The sequence below is a fragment of the Lynx rufus genome, unplaced genomic scaffold, assembly GCF_022079265.1.
Source record: "Lynx rufus isolate CCGP_SWC_20201006 ecotype Redwood Valley unplaced genomic scaffold, mLynRuf1.p SCAF_10, whole genome shotgun sequence".
Classification (NCBI taxonomy): domain Eukaryota; kingdom Metazoa; phylum Chordata; class Mammalia; order Carnivora; family Felidae; genus Lynx; species Lynx rufus.
Genome location: NW_025814824.1, coordinates 41,725,441 through 41,742,265, shown reverse-complemented (window position 1 = coordinate 41,742,265; position 16,825 = coordinate 41,725,441). Strand labels below are relative to the sequence as shown.

The 16,825-nt window shown below is 37.0% G+C and overlaps 1 protein-coding gene across 1 annotated transcript in view; it reads left to right on the top strand.

Annotated features, from left to right (window-relative positions):
* The first annotated feature begins 952 nt into the window (after positions 1-952).
* BNC2 (basonuclin 2) overlaps positions 953-16,825 on the top strand; it is a 289,917-nt gene continuing 274,044 nt past the window's right edge. Inside the window, exon 1 of the mRNA XM_047098145.1 lies at positions 953-1,147. Coding sequence (XP_046954101.1) covers positions 1,052-1,147 — 96 coding nt within the window. The 5' untranslated portion in view covers positions 953-1,051. The remainder of the gene's footprint in view (positions 1,148-16,825) is intronic.

The window sequence follows — 16,825 nt, the reverse complement described above, 5'->3', positions numbered from 1 at the left end:
ATTGTAGATGCTTCATCCAGGAACTTTAACAAAGGCTTTTTTTGTTTGTGAGCTTTAAGAAAATGTACCCTTTTTTCCTTGCCATTCTATTTCTTATTAACATCCAATTTAGTAATTAATGACCAGAGGAACTGGATATTAAATAGTATGTATTTATTTTGCAAATGTTTACTGTACATCTTCTATGTTCAAAAAACTGCTAGGTTTATTTATTTACTTTTCAGAGTGGAAGGTCAAGTTTCTATGTACATTATTTTCTCTGGGAGTTTATATGTGGTTATAAATAGCCCAGCATATACTATAGGACTTTTAGGAGCTAACATTTAGACAACAACTGAGCCAACTTAACATTCTCTTACTACTGAATATTTTTCTTTATTCCAGTATAATTAGAAAAAAAAAATGTTTAAGCAGAGCAGTTTGCAAACGTTAAAGTAAAGTCTGATGTCAGGTCTTGCATGTTATACCCAAAAGCACTGTTGGGAAAATCTCCCTGGGAAGGGCCTCAGCTTCTCCTCACACCGTGTGCCATCCCTGTTCATGGTGCTGCTTGGAGTGTGCCTAAGTGTGTATCTGTGTGTTTGGAGAGGGGTTAGTGCAGAGTGTCATTTGGTGCCTGACAGTGGAACAGTGCAGTTGACTCTTAGCTCTGCTATCCAATGACATGCAGTGGCTGAGAGTTTGAAGCTGATGGTTGGGTCTCCAGTGCTGCCTGCACACCTGACAGGCAGCTGTTAAACCGAGCAAAGGCAAGCTCGGGGAGTCACAATCTATGCATAAATGATAGGGGTATCTGTGCAGAAGGTGCGAAAGAAGCACTGACCCCCTCCTTCCCCCAAAACTCCCCCTTCCCAAATGAAATGCACAGTTCAGCCAGCTTCTTAACTACACTACACTCCTGCTACTGGCTGCCAAGAGGCTCAAAAAATCCACCTTCACTTTTCAGTCAGAAGAGGCAGAAGTGGATGTGAGAGAAAGAGAGACACAGAGAGACAGAGAGCCAAAGAGGGCAAGAGACTTGACTTTAAGAGACTCCTGTACTGACAACTCCATGCAGTTCGGAACCAGAACGACTACGGCTGAACCAGGGTTCATGGGGACATGGCAAAACGCTGATACTAACCTCTTATTCAGAATGTCCCAACAGGTAAGTTTCTTTCTTTCTTTCTTTATTTTTTTTTAAACCTTGAATTGTTATGTGTACTTTTTTTTCTGCTATTTTCCTTTCTAAACGTTTTTAAAAATTTGATCAATCCGCAGTTAGGCTCTGTTTTGTCATAACTGTGGTGTTGGAATGTGCAGGGTTACTTCATGGTTTCCCTGAGGGCTCCTTAAAAGAAAAAGGGGGAAAGGATAGTGAAGTAAGAGAAAGCAAAGGCATTCGTTGCAAAGTTTCACAGTATAGCCTGGGTCATGGGAAGACTTTATTTCTTTGTTTTCTGTTTGAAATTAAAAATAAAAAAAGCCACCACCCAACAAATGTATCTTTCTGTCTGTATTAATCACTTCATCAAAGTGTCTGCTGTCTTGGAGTAGGTTCTCCAACCAAACAGCCATAAAATGTAGGGGCCCCTCTGCACAGCTAGACCGACTTCATGGGCTGGAAGCAGCTCGACTCGACCTGCGGAGAGGAGGCTGTGCAGGAATCGCTGCCAGCGCCTGGGGTCGAGGAGGAGGCGGCGGTGTGCGTGGCGGGCCGTGCCGGCCGGTCCCAGTTCCCCTGCACCGGCCGCGGCCGCGCTCCCGCCCGTCCACCTCCACGCTCGCCCCTGCGCTCCCGCCGGCGCCAGCGCCGGCTCGGCTCCCGCACACTCGCCCGTCCGCCCGCCCGCCCGCTGGCCAGCGCACTCACACTCGGGCGCAGCCGCGGCGTCCTCCCCAGAGCCGCTGCGCTGCTCGGTCCGGGCCGCGCTGCCGGCGGCTGGGTGTGCTGGCTCTGCCCGGAAAGCCGACGTGTTAGTGTGAGGCCAGCGGCAACTGATAATTAATCACCAGAGTCGGCGGCTCGTACCATGCGCTTGGTGATACGCGCCCTGCACACCCGGCTCTTCTTGCACAATTGCTGGCTCTGCGGCTCCGAGGGGGAGCGAGGGTGAGAGGAAGCGAAGGGAAACAACCCAGAAACTTTCATCTTGGACTGTGCTCAAGCGAGGGAGGGAAGTTCCCTGGTGCCTCCCTCCTAGACACGTCTTGCTTTTCAAAAGCCTACACCAAACCCACACAAAGCAAGAGTTAGCATGATAGTGTCATCCACACAGCACGAAACTACTACTGGAAAATGCACTTGGATTTTAAGTAGATGGCAGTTAAGAAATTGGTAATGTTCCACTCATTAAAAAAATATATATATTGTAGTTGCTTTCTTTTTCTAAAACCTGTTTTGCTTGCAAGAGTTCATGAGGACTAAATACTTTATTGAGTTAATTAGATTTTTTAAAGCATTGGTAATGAAGGAAAGAAAACAATTTGGTAGGCTGTAAACTACTGGAAGTTTAGAGGTACATCTGCAAAAGCCAGTGCTCGGAGCCAGGGTTTTGTAGGATTTAGCTAGCGCAGTTTTATCATGCCTTTCTAGATAGGATAAATGCATTTGAATAAGGTGTATTTTGACATATCCTGTAGAGGGACCCTGATTACTGCTGATACAGTAAGCTGGGATTTAAATGCAATCAACATAAACCCAATAAGCAACTCTTTATGAGCCATTTCCCATTCTTGCAAGTTAAAAAGTTCATTTCCTCCCAGAGATACTCCTTTTCCTTGTAGAGTGCCTTGAGAGGTATGTTTCTGAGGCACATCCCTGCCTGGGTGGCTCTCTCCATAGTTGAAACAAGAGTATGTTTTCACTGACTTTAGGAACAAGCAACTTGTGCCGCACTTTAAAAATTAGATGTCACGTTTAGGGTTTTCCTTGAGGTAGGGGAGGTAAAGTGTGTGTGTGTGTGTGTGTGTGTGTGTGTGTGTGGTGTGAAGGGAAGATTGGCTTAGATCTCTCTCTAGCTAGAAAAGAGTTAATAAAACCAGATAGAGATAATGATCAATTGATAAATGGCTATTGAACCGCATAGATGGTGTTAGATTGCTTCTTTGGCACTAACCCATTTCCAAGTAGATTTGAATCTAAGAAGACTTTAAGTCCTGGAAAACATTTTAGCTAAAAAACAAATAAAAGTAAATTATACAAATGATTGATCAGAATTAGGAAAATAATTTGAAATCACTGAGAGAAAGAAACTTGTACAGCTAAGCTATTATGATGTCTTTGATCCAGTTACTTTGTGGATAAATACAGATCTATTTTGTTTCTACCTGTGTACATGTATATGTGTCTGAGCCTCAGTTGACTATATGAAAAGAGTAGAAATATAGGGAGGTAATTTATGCATAATGGAAGCTATATAAAACTGTGTAATATTATACCATTTACTAAACAGAGTAGTAAAATAAAAGGAGAAAAATCACAGCTTTAAAAAGTGTGATTTAACTATATATATGTATGTGTGTATATATATGCATTTTTATTTTTTGATTTTATCGTAGTTAGTGACTCCCCTCCCCCTCTTTTTTTTTCTGTCATGGTTACTAAATATTTACCCTCCTGTTCATTTTTGGAAAGCATGTAAAGAGTATATGAGTTTACATACTTGTTTTTTCCTTCAGGATAAAAACATTTGAGTTTGAGTAAATATTATGTGAACTTAAATTCAAACTGTGTAAATCTAAAAAATATATGTGCTTTACGTGTTTAATATGTTTATTTTCTGTACCTGTAGTTCATCAGCAATGCTGATTCAGTGTGTGTGCGTGTGTGTGCACACGCGTGCTTGTGCACGCAGCAAAGACACTTTTCTTGAAATGTTATTTCTTGAAGTTAACAGTTTCAAGGAATACTAGTTTCAATATACACATTAAGCCACCTTTTGTTTTACTACAGGTAAAAGTTGTCCAGTGTAATCAGGTATGCAAAATTCTGAATAAAGAGGTTTTTGTATATTATGATTATTTTAATTTCTAAGAAAAAATTGATTTAACTCATGAAATGAATAGAATTGACTGGGTATACTTTTTTTTATTTCGAAGTTTTCTGTAGTGATATAAAAACTATAAGATTCACCTGATAATTTCTTTAAACATTAGAAGAGACTGAGTGGCAGGTTTCAAAACTGAGCTACAGAGAATTAACTACCAATATTATTTAACTAGAGCAAAACTTGTAGTGGGAAATATCTCATGAATACTGAGATTCAATAATCTAGATTTGTGTCTTCTACAGTAAATTAGGAAGTAGAGCTATAAAACTCTTTTGTCTTTTGTATGAGCAGAGTTGTGTCTGATTATATGTAAATCTGTCAGTCTGTCCAGTACTAACAAAAAGACATCACAAACTGAAGCCAGTTTAGATTTGGTAGAATTAAGTATGTTTCCCTTAAGTTCAAGATATGATAATTTTACCACATTTTCCTGTCTTTCTACATCTTTCCCATGTTTAAGCGTGATTTTTTTAAAAAGGATAATTTTTTTTCCATACAAATATTTGATAACCTTAAAGGGCATGACTCTTGGACTTTCGTAAAGGAGGTTCTTTTTTGAATTACTTTGATCAGTGACAGGTCGAGAATGACCAGAAACCCTTTGCTCATCTTCTATGTTAATCTCCTAGAGTCTAGAATGTTATTTTGCTCATTTTAACCTCATTAAGTTTTGTTAAAAGCAGAACTAAGGCCTGTTTTTAGAAGTTGTTTTTTTAAATCAGGTTTTAAAAGGTGATTTTTCTATTTCTATAAATATTTTGCGCATTTGAGAGACTATCAAATAAAATTCTTTGTAGCTACTTCAAGGAATGCAATAGTCTATTATATTTTGAAATCTTTCCAGACATGAAACCGTAACAGGTAAATGGCTCCAGCCCATGTTTTACACATTATTAGAGACATTCACCTTTTATTATTGGTGAGGTGTATTTAACCTGTTTCAAATAAAATGTAGATCCCTTAATAAGGTCTCTTTTCAGACACAAGTGAAATACTAAGTTAGAATTATAAATGACTCTGTGCATCATTATGTAGTAATTTAGGATTCACCCAATGATGTAACAAAATTAACAACATAATTTCATTGTGAAACTGTGTCTTATTAAAGAACAACTGTCTGACATTCTCTTAGAGTTGCTTTATTTAACTTCATGCAAATATTATTAGTAGTGACATTTTTCTATTGTGCATTAGATTCTCTCATTAGCATGATGTGTTAGTTATCACCAGAGAAATCATTTCTTAGGTAGGTGAGGGGCAAACCAAGAAAGCTAAAAATTAAATCAACGATTTACATTAATACTAGAGCGTCTGCTCACCAGAGATATGACAGAGTAAAGCAAACTTTCTTTCTAATATAAAATCTAGCACATTTCAGAGAAATGATAAATAAAATATATTGTAGGAAATATATAATAACATTGCTGGAATCCATTTAAAAGCATGTTTGATATGAATTTTTCTCCCAGTAGTCTTTTAGTTCTTTCTATTCATATAGGCAAACACAGTTTCAGTTTGTTGAATCTGTATTTTAAAGTGGAAATGGTGGTTTTGTCTGACTTCCTACCTCCCCTCACCAAATAATTTAAATGTTTATTCACCAACAGTTTAAAAGGCACACATACAGTTTTTCTTATAAGTCAGATGCCTAATTGTGTATCGTGGTTTGATTCTTCTTTATTGTTTGTGCAGTACATTTTTATTCTAAACTCTGTCCCACTCATGTAGACATCCCTTTTAACATAGGATGTATATTCTTATATAATCAGAGCCCTGAGTAAAGCAGTTGATAGTTAATGGTCTTTGACAATGACTTTCATTGCCAGGCATCATCCATCCCTAGGTTTCTGCACTTTTCCCTCCCTTTTTACTCCCCTTCTTATAGTTGGTGTGTTTTGGTAATCGTCTCTTAAATTGACCAAACTTATGGTCTTGATAGGAAAATATTTATATTAGGAAGCATGTAATTTCAGCCTGTTGAATTACCAGGCTGCTACCTCCAATTTAGTTCCCTTCTCTAATTGGAGTGATAATATGTTTCATTTTGAAGTTTTAACTACAGACATATATTCAAATATAATTCTTAACATCCACTCTGATAGTGTAACACTAAAATACGAATATTTGCATAATTGTGAAAATACATATTGTAGCATAGACAGGTGCTTGTGTGTTGGCCTGTACTTTAAGTCTGTGTATAACCTGCAGACTTCACATAACATTATATAAGTCTGTGTATAACCTGCATTACCTTCACAGTGGAAAGGTAATAGGGTCCTATACATGGTATTTATGTATGTGTTAATGAAAATAAAGCATGCACAAAATATTCTCAGATGTGTCTGGCGTATGTGAAAAACCTGTGCACAGATTTCAAGATTATTTTCAACACAGTACACTAAGTGAATTTGAACATAGTAGGTGATCATTTTGAAATTGTTTTTCCCTTATTTCTGTCAACTGCAAACTGGTACTCTGTGTAATTGTTAAGTCTTGTGCTTAAGGTGAGTAGAGTAAGCACAGTTGAAAAATAAATCCCTGAAGGTGCAGATACCTTATCTATAATTGTAGGTATTTTTTATAATTATATTTATGAGTGTATCTTAACATTCAGTGATAAATCCAATTATTCATGCATGGCTTTATGGAAATGTGATTAATGTAGTGACAGTACAGATTTGGGCTACCACAGCAGCACATCCTCCCTCTCCTGTGTCAGGGTTAAGAGCCGCGGCAAATCCTCCCTAACTAATTAGATGCTGAGTAAGGCATCTCTGAGAAGTTGGGGCAAAAGTGAATGGGTCACAGCCAAAGCAGGATTGCAAGGACTCCAGTGATAGTGAAAGCATTCAAGTTTGCCAGGTCGTTGTGACACAGGGAGCTGATTCTGAAGGAACAGACTGTTACAGATAGTGAGCTGGTGTCATCTATTTCGATGAAAAACAAAAATTCTAGTGCTTCTGCCTTCCCACCTTATATGCATTACACATACTTAAAGAAAGTTACATTGGGCATCCACTTATAACAATCTACAAGGGTTTTGAGAGGATTTTCCTTGTGAACATGAATAGCTAATGACTGTACAGCCGAAGAGGTATTTTCTCAACTTGGACTCTTGATTAGAATATATGTATCAAAAGGAATTCAAGAAGAAACTAGAGTTTGCTTTAACTTGAATCCTACTGTTTTAATCTGTATAAGAATTAACTTACCCCCCCCCCCCCCCCCCCCCGTAGAATATTGTCAGGGAACTTTGTGGTCATAGGGAGAACAGAGTGAATCGTGGGATGACTTTTTCAGTGAGAAATTTTGTCTGGGGCTCCCTGCTTGTTACTGTCCAAAGAACATAGAGTATAATGGTTCCAAGATTTTCTTTCACATGAGATTTGGAGCCTGGTTTGTTATGTGCATAGAATGAATTCTTCACCATGTGAAAATCCTCTTGTACCTTTGTATGTTTTTGCTGTTACATACCTACCCTTCTCTAGGCCTTGGTCAGAAGATTGTTTGGGGATTGTAGGAAATGATTGATCTCACCTCTGTCTGCCAAAGCTGATGCCATTTTTGTTTCCCGAAAAGCAGCTGGCTTCCACATTTTGCTTGGTGATCTTCATCTAATGAAGGACAGGGAAAAGAGGGAGAAAGGGAGTCAAAGACCCTTTCAAGGAACTTTGACATCTATTTTTGAGCGTTAGAGAAATAAAGGAAAAGAGGCATAATTCAGGAATAACAGCCTTTATATCCTGACATAAAAGCAAAACATTGTGTAAAAGAGGGGACTTTTTCTTGTAAGGTAAACTAGTAAATGGGCAGGAAGAATAAATTGAAAAAACACTCTGAGCAGCTCAAGCTCTAAGAAAGTTTTAGGCTGTGCAAGATAACATCCCAAAAATGATGCCTAGGACTGTGACACCACAGTGTCTGCATCTCACTGAGCTTGATCTGTACTGCTGTCTCTCTCTCTCTCCCCCCAGGTTTAAAAAAGAAAGTTTAGAGAATAGGAAAAATAAAAGTGTTGATTCTTTCTTTAATTTCTGCATTCCCCGTAAGAAGCCTAGCAAGTTTCATGGTGGAACATTCAGACCCTTAGGTGAAAAAATTTATGACTGGAGTTCCTTTGGATGAGGGCAGTGTGCAGTGTCATTCTATTCAAACACTCTTTGTAGCATTTCATGCCCCAGAGTCAGAGATGAGGAGAAGGGAGGAAGTTCTGTATCATTTCTTCATTCAGAGTCTTCCTTAATGGAAATGCTTGTGGAACAACAATGTATTACTCAAACTGGCTAGCTTAGAAATCAGATTCTCAGCTTATTAATCATCATTCCAATTAAAAAAAAGAATTGATCCTTTAACAATGAAATAATATCCTTTTGTTTTTCTTTAATTAAGCCCATCAGTTTTTCATTTCTCCCTGTTAGGAAAATGAAAATAATCTTGAACAGTAGGAAGTTACTCATTGAAACACTGATTCTCTTGAGCATATCTGACATCTTATTTACTCAGTATTTTTGGACTGCAGTGTTATTTTGCTACTGTCTGTAGAGTTTGTGTGTTGTTGAGGGGGAAGGGTTGATTTAAGTCTCATTTTTGTTTGGTTGGCAGCAATTTACTTAATGACCTAAATACATGGTTAGTCTGCTCTTTTTTCCTATTTCCGTTTCCCATAGACCTAGTTTCTTTCTCACTTCATTCTTTCCTTTCACTTCATCTCTCCTTTCATGAATTTCTCCTTACTTTCACTGGCAATTTTTGCCCTTATAATAGAAGAATTGAAATGCACCTTAAATGTAACAGAAACTGAATATGACCTTTTTGCCAATATATCATTCCGGCAGAGGTATGGGAAAAGAGGTGGCATCCTCAGATGTGGTCCTTAGTGTGTGAGTGCTGACAGGAAGACTGTCCCGAGTTTTGCTACGTAAGGGTTCTGTAAGTAAGGGCGTGATAAAAACGTGTAACCAGGGGCCCAGGCTTATCGTTCAGAGGCGCTGAAAGGCAGCTCAGTTTGATCCTTTCCCTGTGTAAAGAAAGTACTTAGCTGAAGAGATTTTGCTTTTCTCTTTTTTCTTCTTTTTTTAAAAAAAGCAGTTCTTGGATTTATCATTTTGTACAGTTAGACTTCTATCTGTACAAGAGCAGGAAGAAGACACAAAAGGTTTTCCTTCAGTAGGTGGAAGGTATGGCTCTTTGAGACAAACTGCAGTTAGTAAGAGTTAACTGGAACTTTTAAAAAAGGAATTAAAATGATGGCAGGGCTAATACTAATGGATGACATTATGAAATTGAAAACATGCAGTATACATAACACAATGAGGATTCACTACTGTTTTGTTTTTAATAAATTTTAACTCATTGTCTTACATGGCAGAGAGATTGTTAAAATTGACAAGATTAAAAATATTATTCTGTATGGGAAAGACATAGCTTCTAGTTTTATACCTGCTGTGCTTTTGTGTGACTGTCATGAATTTTTCAACTTTATTAAGGTGTTTTTAAGTGGCTATTTGTTCTCTAGACAGTTCTTCAGGACTCCTGTTTGATGATCGGAGAACCTGAACCGGAGGTTTGAAAAGAAAAATTTTAGGATAATGAATATTTTACATGCCAAAAATAATTACTTTCAGCCGGCTTAACATAATAACAAAACCAGTATTAAAATGAGAGTCTCCATTAGCAGGATTTTAATATTTTCTTTTTCTTCTTTTAAATTTAAGCAAGAAAGATTTCATTGACTTAAATCATTAGGATGGCTGTTTGGGGCACCTACTCAGGCATAGGTAAAGAAAGCTGCCCACTCCTGTGCTCTATGCTAGTGCTAGAGGGTAGTGGACATGACTGGGAGGCCACTTGTAAGATATGGGAAAAAATTATACACCGAGCATAATCCTGAAAGTACCCCTTGAGTGAGAATGCCTGTAAACATTTCCTTTGTTGACCTTGTGTCAAAACCTAACTTGAGTCAGCTAGGTTGTCTGCAGCTTTATTTAATAATGCTTTTCTTCTGTTCTTTGTTTTTTAGTTATAAAGAAAGAACCCAAATCAAAGCCCTGCTCTAACACTTACTATATTGCTATGGAACATAGTAAAAATTCATATTGTTACATGACCATGTATTCATATGTGTTGCATAGATATGCAGCAAGTGTGCACCTGTCCATTGGTTGGTGGTGGGAATTAAGTGGTTTATTTCTAGGTTTGTTGAGGATTTGTTAATGGCTGCCTCAAATGCAGTGAGTGTGTGCATGGCTCCCCCTCTTAGAAAGAATTTCCCATTTAGGAATCTCATTGTAATGATTCCTTACACTCTATAACATTTCTGTTCCTTGAGTATAGCTTTTTTTTTTTTAACGTTTATTTATTTTTGAGACAGAGAGAGACAGAGCATGAACGGGGCGGGGGGGGCAGAGAGAGAGGGAGACACAGAATCCGAAGCAGGCTCCAGGCTCTGAGCCATCAGCCCAGAGCCCGACGCAGAGCTCGAACTCGCGGACCGCAAGATCGTTGAAGTCGGACGCTTAACCGACTGAGCCACCAAGGCGCCCCGAGCATAGCTTTTTAGTGAAGCTCCATGTCATTCATTGGGAAATAGCTTGATTGTTATTTTGCAAATTGGTATTTTCAACCAGTGACAAACTATAGTTCTCATACAAGTTAAAACTAAGCTGGGATAGAGATACCAAGGTGAGAGCCTTTAATTCCAACTTCAAATATGTCCTCATTTTCTTTCCTAGACACTTTTTTTTGTTCTCTTGAGCAACTTTGGAAAGTAATTATTGGGCTGAATAAATCTTAAAATATGTTACCAATCCTATTATCTACTAAATAGAGCTCATTGTGGGAAAGAATTTTTCCAGTTTTACTATATTTTTGACATTTATCATAAATTAAGCAGGAAAGGGTAGAGTTACAAGTCCAACATCTGGGAGAGCTTGTTTCAGTAGCCAGCCTGGAAGCCCGAACCCTGGCTTCATACAGGTGAGACATGTTATGGGAATAAAGGCCTTATGCATTTAATGAACCCCGCCTGCCTGTCAGCTTGGTTTTTCATGCACCATTGTTGTTCAAATAAGAAAAAGAGAGTGTTCACAGCCTGTGGTGAGATTAGAGTAATGAAAATGAAGTGTTAATCTGTTGATAGCAAGTACATCTCATATCCTGCATCCTAGGCCACATTCATGCGTGCATAATATATTCCAGGTTTTCTCATGACCGGAGAAGCTTGGATGTTCATTATATTAAAAACACCCTTTTGGTAAAAGTGAGAAGTTGGTTACTTTAACTTGTGCAAATAGTTATTTTTAATAATTTCTTTAAAAACCCACCAGTCAAACCTGCCTTCTGAGTGTTCTGATAAAACCACTGTTCTTTAGATGCCAGTGTCCTTATACTTTTGGTCTCTTTTAAATTTTTTTTTTTTTTGTTTTAACAAATGCAGAATGCTGATGAGAGCCTCAACATAAAAGCCTATTTAGAGATATCCTTTTCTGGAATTCAATGATTAATAGAAAGAAGGGAGGGGTTAAGTGAGGACAGTACCCTAATCCCCATAGAACATGGGTTAAATAACATTAAACATTCATTATCACATATTTTATTTTTCATCTTAAAACAATGAAGTGCAAACAAAAATAACAAAATCAGGAGTCTTCTAGAACTACTTTATGTATTTACAGCTGCCATGATGTGATCCTGAGGAGACCAGTTTAAAGCTTTGGTCATCACTGGTGAGAATTAACTGTGTTTTTCCATAAAATTTCTTTTCTAAAATGTTATAGTTGATCAATCAACATGAATGTAGTAAATTATATTTTACCTAGAATTTTTGTTTTAGTTTTTTGCCATTTTTTGATATGTTTTAGATTTTCTTATGATTTTATTAAGTAGGCTCTTTGCCCAATGTGGGGCTTGAACTCATGACCCTGAGATTGAGAGTCATATGCTCTAATCCAACTGAGCCAGTGAGGTGCCCCTATTTTTGTCATTTTGCAATTGAGAGGTCTTAATTTTTTCTAAAACTGACATGTTTAATGAAGAAACAGTAAGTTTAGTCTTAGATCATACCAAGATGTTTCAAAGAAAATAATGTGAACATTTATATGCATGCTGTCCCATAGGATCATCTCTTTAAGAAGTACCTTAAGAGATGGTTTCAAAAGAAGTATAAAAGGGGTGGGGAGCGCTATATTAATAATTGAGTTCCAGGTGTCTGCTGCTAATTACTAAAATTTCAAACATGGTATTAAGGAAAAATACTTTCCATAAGGAATATATCATATTGTTGTTCAGGTATGAGGCTTAAGACTATACTTATGGAGCTCATACTTATGGTATTTTCTCTTTTCCGATTTCAACTGGGAGTTGAGGAATGCAGTATGATCATTACAGTTTTGTGAACTGTTTACCTAAAGTTGTTCAAGTTGTTAAAAATCAAGAGAATTTGGGGATTAAGGTCTGATTGTGAAGTAAATTTGGCATATATTCAAAAGTTACTTTTTTAAGGTAAAAATGGAAGAAAAATGCTTCTCTCTTAGGAAGGAAACAACTAACCAAAAAGTAATCTTTCAAGAATGTGGACCAATGATAACACATCATTTCAAAACACTATACTAAAATTGATTTAAATTTTACTTTTTAATAAGTTGTAATATGACCTGTCACAGCCTATTTAGTACATTACTGTACAGTACATCATAGATAGCCTGTTAATATAGTTGGATGAAGTGAAAAGGTACTTTCGTTCCTTTACTAAAATAGGGTACTTTTAATTTGTAAAGTCCAGTAATAAGTAGAAGTACAGTGTTGCTGTGGTTGATTGGAAATAGTGAAATAGAAAAGATTTTCTCCTTGTACTTCATTTTAGTCAAGAAAAAGAGCAAATAGAAATGCAGGGTGCCTTTGTCATAAACATCTGCTTTTAGGTAGTAATCATTTTTAAAGAAATATGCCATGACTGTGAGGGTCATTTGAACCTGCAATAATGTCTGTTTAAATATATAAATACATATTGTGACATACATGTGGTGTCTGTAAAGATGTGTATTTGCTATAATATTTATGCATCCTAAATGTTGACTTTTAAAATTTACCTTGAAGATATATTCTATTTTCATATTAAGGTTAGTTTTCACTTAAGTGCATGATCATTCTAGAAAGGAAGTACAGAAGCGTTAACATGGGAAGGAACAAAATGGATGTGTAGATCTGGGCAATAGTTTGACATGAACGTCTTTTCTGGGCTGGGACTTGTCAAACTATTCACTAAGATGAGATCATCAATTCTGGATTTACTTTTTAAAGCATTTTAATTATGAAAATGATTTTGCATTTATGTTTTATTGAACAACTATATTTTGAAATTCTGCATTGTTTAAGCCCATGAAATGTGTATTTTTAAATCTCTGTTCCTAGATACCCTTCTCTTTTTCTTCCAAAAACTCTACAAACTGTCTTTGGAGTAGTATGACATTTTAAAGTTCAGGAGTTGCCTAAAAGGGCATGTGGAGGTAAGGTAAATTAAACCAGTGGGGTGAGTCTGATGGGGTCTGTGGTGGACCAGAAAGCTCTTCAGCTCTAGCCAATTGTTACCAGGTGGGAATGCAGGCCTGGTGTTGTGAGATGATCCAACAACAACAACGACTATCTCCCTGCCCCCCTCCCCCCCCCACCTTCTTAAATGAGGAGCCAGAAATCAAGATTTTTATGTGAAATCTCCTGATTTTTAAATCTTGGCAACCTTTTCAAATATTTTTTAAAGTGTGTGGTCCAAGCAAAACTCATCTGCAGGCTATATTCAGCCTACCGGTTGCCAGATAGAAACCTCTGTTTTAGATAATATTTTAATGGATGAAGATAATAGTTTCATTGCATGTGATCATTCATCTTGGGAATTCCCCACTGGGATGAACCAAATTCTTCATTTTTTTTCTGCACAATTGAAAAAAAGGTTTAGTAAATATGTTTCTGGTGCTGATAGTTTTGATGTATAGCTTTTCTCTTTATGACCCACATAAAAAGAAAAACATGTGAGCAAAACAAAAAAAAAATGGTCAAAGGATTTTAATAAAGGTAGAAAAGGTAAGAATTTTAGAATTAAAGAGAAAGAAAGGGAGATTTCTAAACTCTGAAAAGAATCCCATGATTTGTGTCAGTCATTGATGTAGATGAAAAGCTGAATTCCACTATAAAAAGCTTTTCATTTCACCTTTAAGCAGTGATTCTTGGCCCTGAATCTTTGTGGGATTGCTGTAATTTACCAGGCAATTGATTATGATGTCATGAGGAGGAGATGGACCACAAGGGGAAAACTTCCCCATACTAATTTGGGCAACGCCAATATTTTATACAGGCTTCAAGAAAACATCATTTATGTTGTATAAGATGAAGTTTTCAGTGTCTATTTAAATTTTTTGAAGGGGCTCTTTAAAAGATATAATCTATTCATAATTGAAATTCTCCAGGCAAATCAGATATCAACATTTTCAAGAGAACAGGTAATTAATTGGTTTGAAATTCAAATTGGAGGTCATCCTGTTATTGATTTTCGTGGGAACAGGAAACAAGAACATCTTGTTAAAATGATCTGCAAGTGGGGCCTAGGTGTGCCTAGGTTCTGTCTAGGGCCTTGTTGAACAGCATCACTGGACAGTATCAGACACCAATCAGAAGGGAGTCATTCCTGATGTAAACATAATAAGCTGTTGGTTTGCTTCCAAAACTGCAGAGAAGAGCTGAACTGTAGAAAAGACCAGAGATTAACAGTTTGTTTTATAATAAGTCAGGTATTTCAAATCAAGTGACTGGTGCAGCTTGTTACGAAGCATCTGTAAGTTTGTCGGAATGACGTTAGTATGCCATGTTCAAGTTCAGCATTAACACAGCTGTGACTTACCACTTTCAGAAACCTTTCAACTGGGAATTTGATAAAATATCTTTAATACAAGGGGAGGGGAGCACTGAAGTAAAGAGTGCGGTGAAGAATAAAGGATAATATACTCTTTTAGATGCTCTTAATTTTTATAAAATAACCTTTGTGCTTTCTGTTTGATAGTTGTATCATTCCATATAGGAATCTATTTTAAAGCAATTGTTTCTCTCTGCTGTGTTTATACTTTCTGAAAATGGTATAATGTGAAGGTAACATGAACTAAGTGGGTGGCAAACATTATGCCTTTCTAAACTGAAATATTTTAATTTTAGCTGTGCTACACAAGTTGGAAACTTAATGCAGCTTCTTGTGGTTCAAAGTAAAATCCCTAAAAAAAAAAAAAAAAAAAGAGCAAGCCTTCCATTCTAAATACCCTGAAGCTGTTAATTCAGTTATTTCCAGGTTGACATAGTTTTGTGTAGGCATGACAGTGGCACCAACTATCTACATTAAGCCTTAACATTCCACAGAACCATTTCAAGTTTATTATGAGCTTCAAAGACTGCTCGTCCCTAAGAGAATATCAAGTTCAAGCATGTCACTTTGCCATAGTCACAGATAACTTTCTTAAATCAAAAAGTACCTTTCTTGAATCAAAAAGTCTGATTTTCAACAGGTGATCCTTGAATTAATTTCTCAGTTCACTACAGACTCATTTTTCTGACCCTCTGTTGCTGCCCTCTTGAATCTTGTCCATCCATCCTGGTAGCAGTGGTTGGAAACTACCCCACAATAAAGCAGGGCTTATCACACACAGTGTGTTTAAAGTTCTGAGATGATGTCAATATTCTTTTTCAGCTTTATTTCAGGAGTTTGTCATTGATCCCATTTTACCAATTCACAGTAGGATTTTCATTGCGGTATTTAAACATGTAGCTGAGGAGGAAAAAGATGCTGATGTTTTCCTCACAGCTGGGAATTTTACACCATGGAAGGCTAGTGCTCCAGGAAAGGATATGGGCTGTTCAGCCTGATCCTCCTGGTACACTGCTTCTCAGGGAAAGGAATTCCCCATTTCCTGAATGTGAAATGCCTACCTTTTTGGAGGTTCCTGGTCTTTGGCTCCTAACTCACTTAATAGACCATCCCTGTCTATACCTTGCATCTCAGAGATGGAACTTGACGGACTAGTCAGCATTGCAAAGGTCACCCTAAAGCTATTGGCAGAATACACTGCCCTTTGTTGCTCAGTGATGATAATGCTACTGTAGCAGTTAACTGGGTGCATTAGATTGAGCTACTTTTCCAGAATACCAAATTACCTATTTATTTCATTTAAACACCCGATAGAATGCCCATTCACAAGCTGTCTCAAGTGTGTTTTCAAAAGGGATCTTAACGATACTTGAAATACCAGTGCTTTGGCCACAGGAGGGATAACGTGCAGAGTGTGTACCCGTTGTATGTTTTGCTTCAGTAAAAGTACTTCTAAATTATACTTATTTTGTAGTTTTCTTATTGCCCGAAGTGAAAACTTTTCCAACAAATTTGAAAGTCCAAGGTATTCCAAAAAGACCCCTTATGTTATTTTGTCTTTTGTTAGTATGTCAATACTTAATATTATGTTATGAACTTTTTTATTAACAAAAAAAATAAAGCTTCGTTTCCTTTCATGTTATTTTCCATAAATACAAAATGTGGAAATAACTTTAAACATACTGCAAAAGTGGGTTTCACCATATTTTTATGTATGTAAATTTACTTCTTAATTTACTTAAGTTCAAAATTATATTCAGAATCGTAGAGGAATGATTGATAAATGATCACACTACTTATTTGATAGCAGGGGAACTATACTTGAAATAGTTTGCATTTTGCATTCCATTGATTTTTTTTTGTGACACCAGTATAGTCTTGATATAATTTCTAG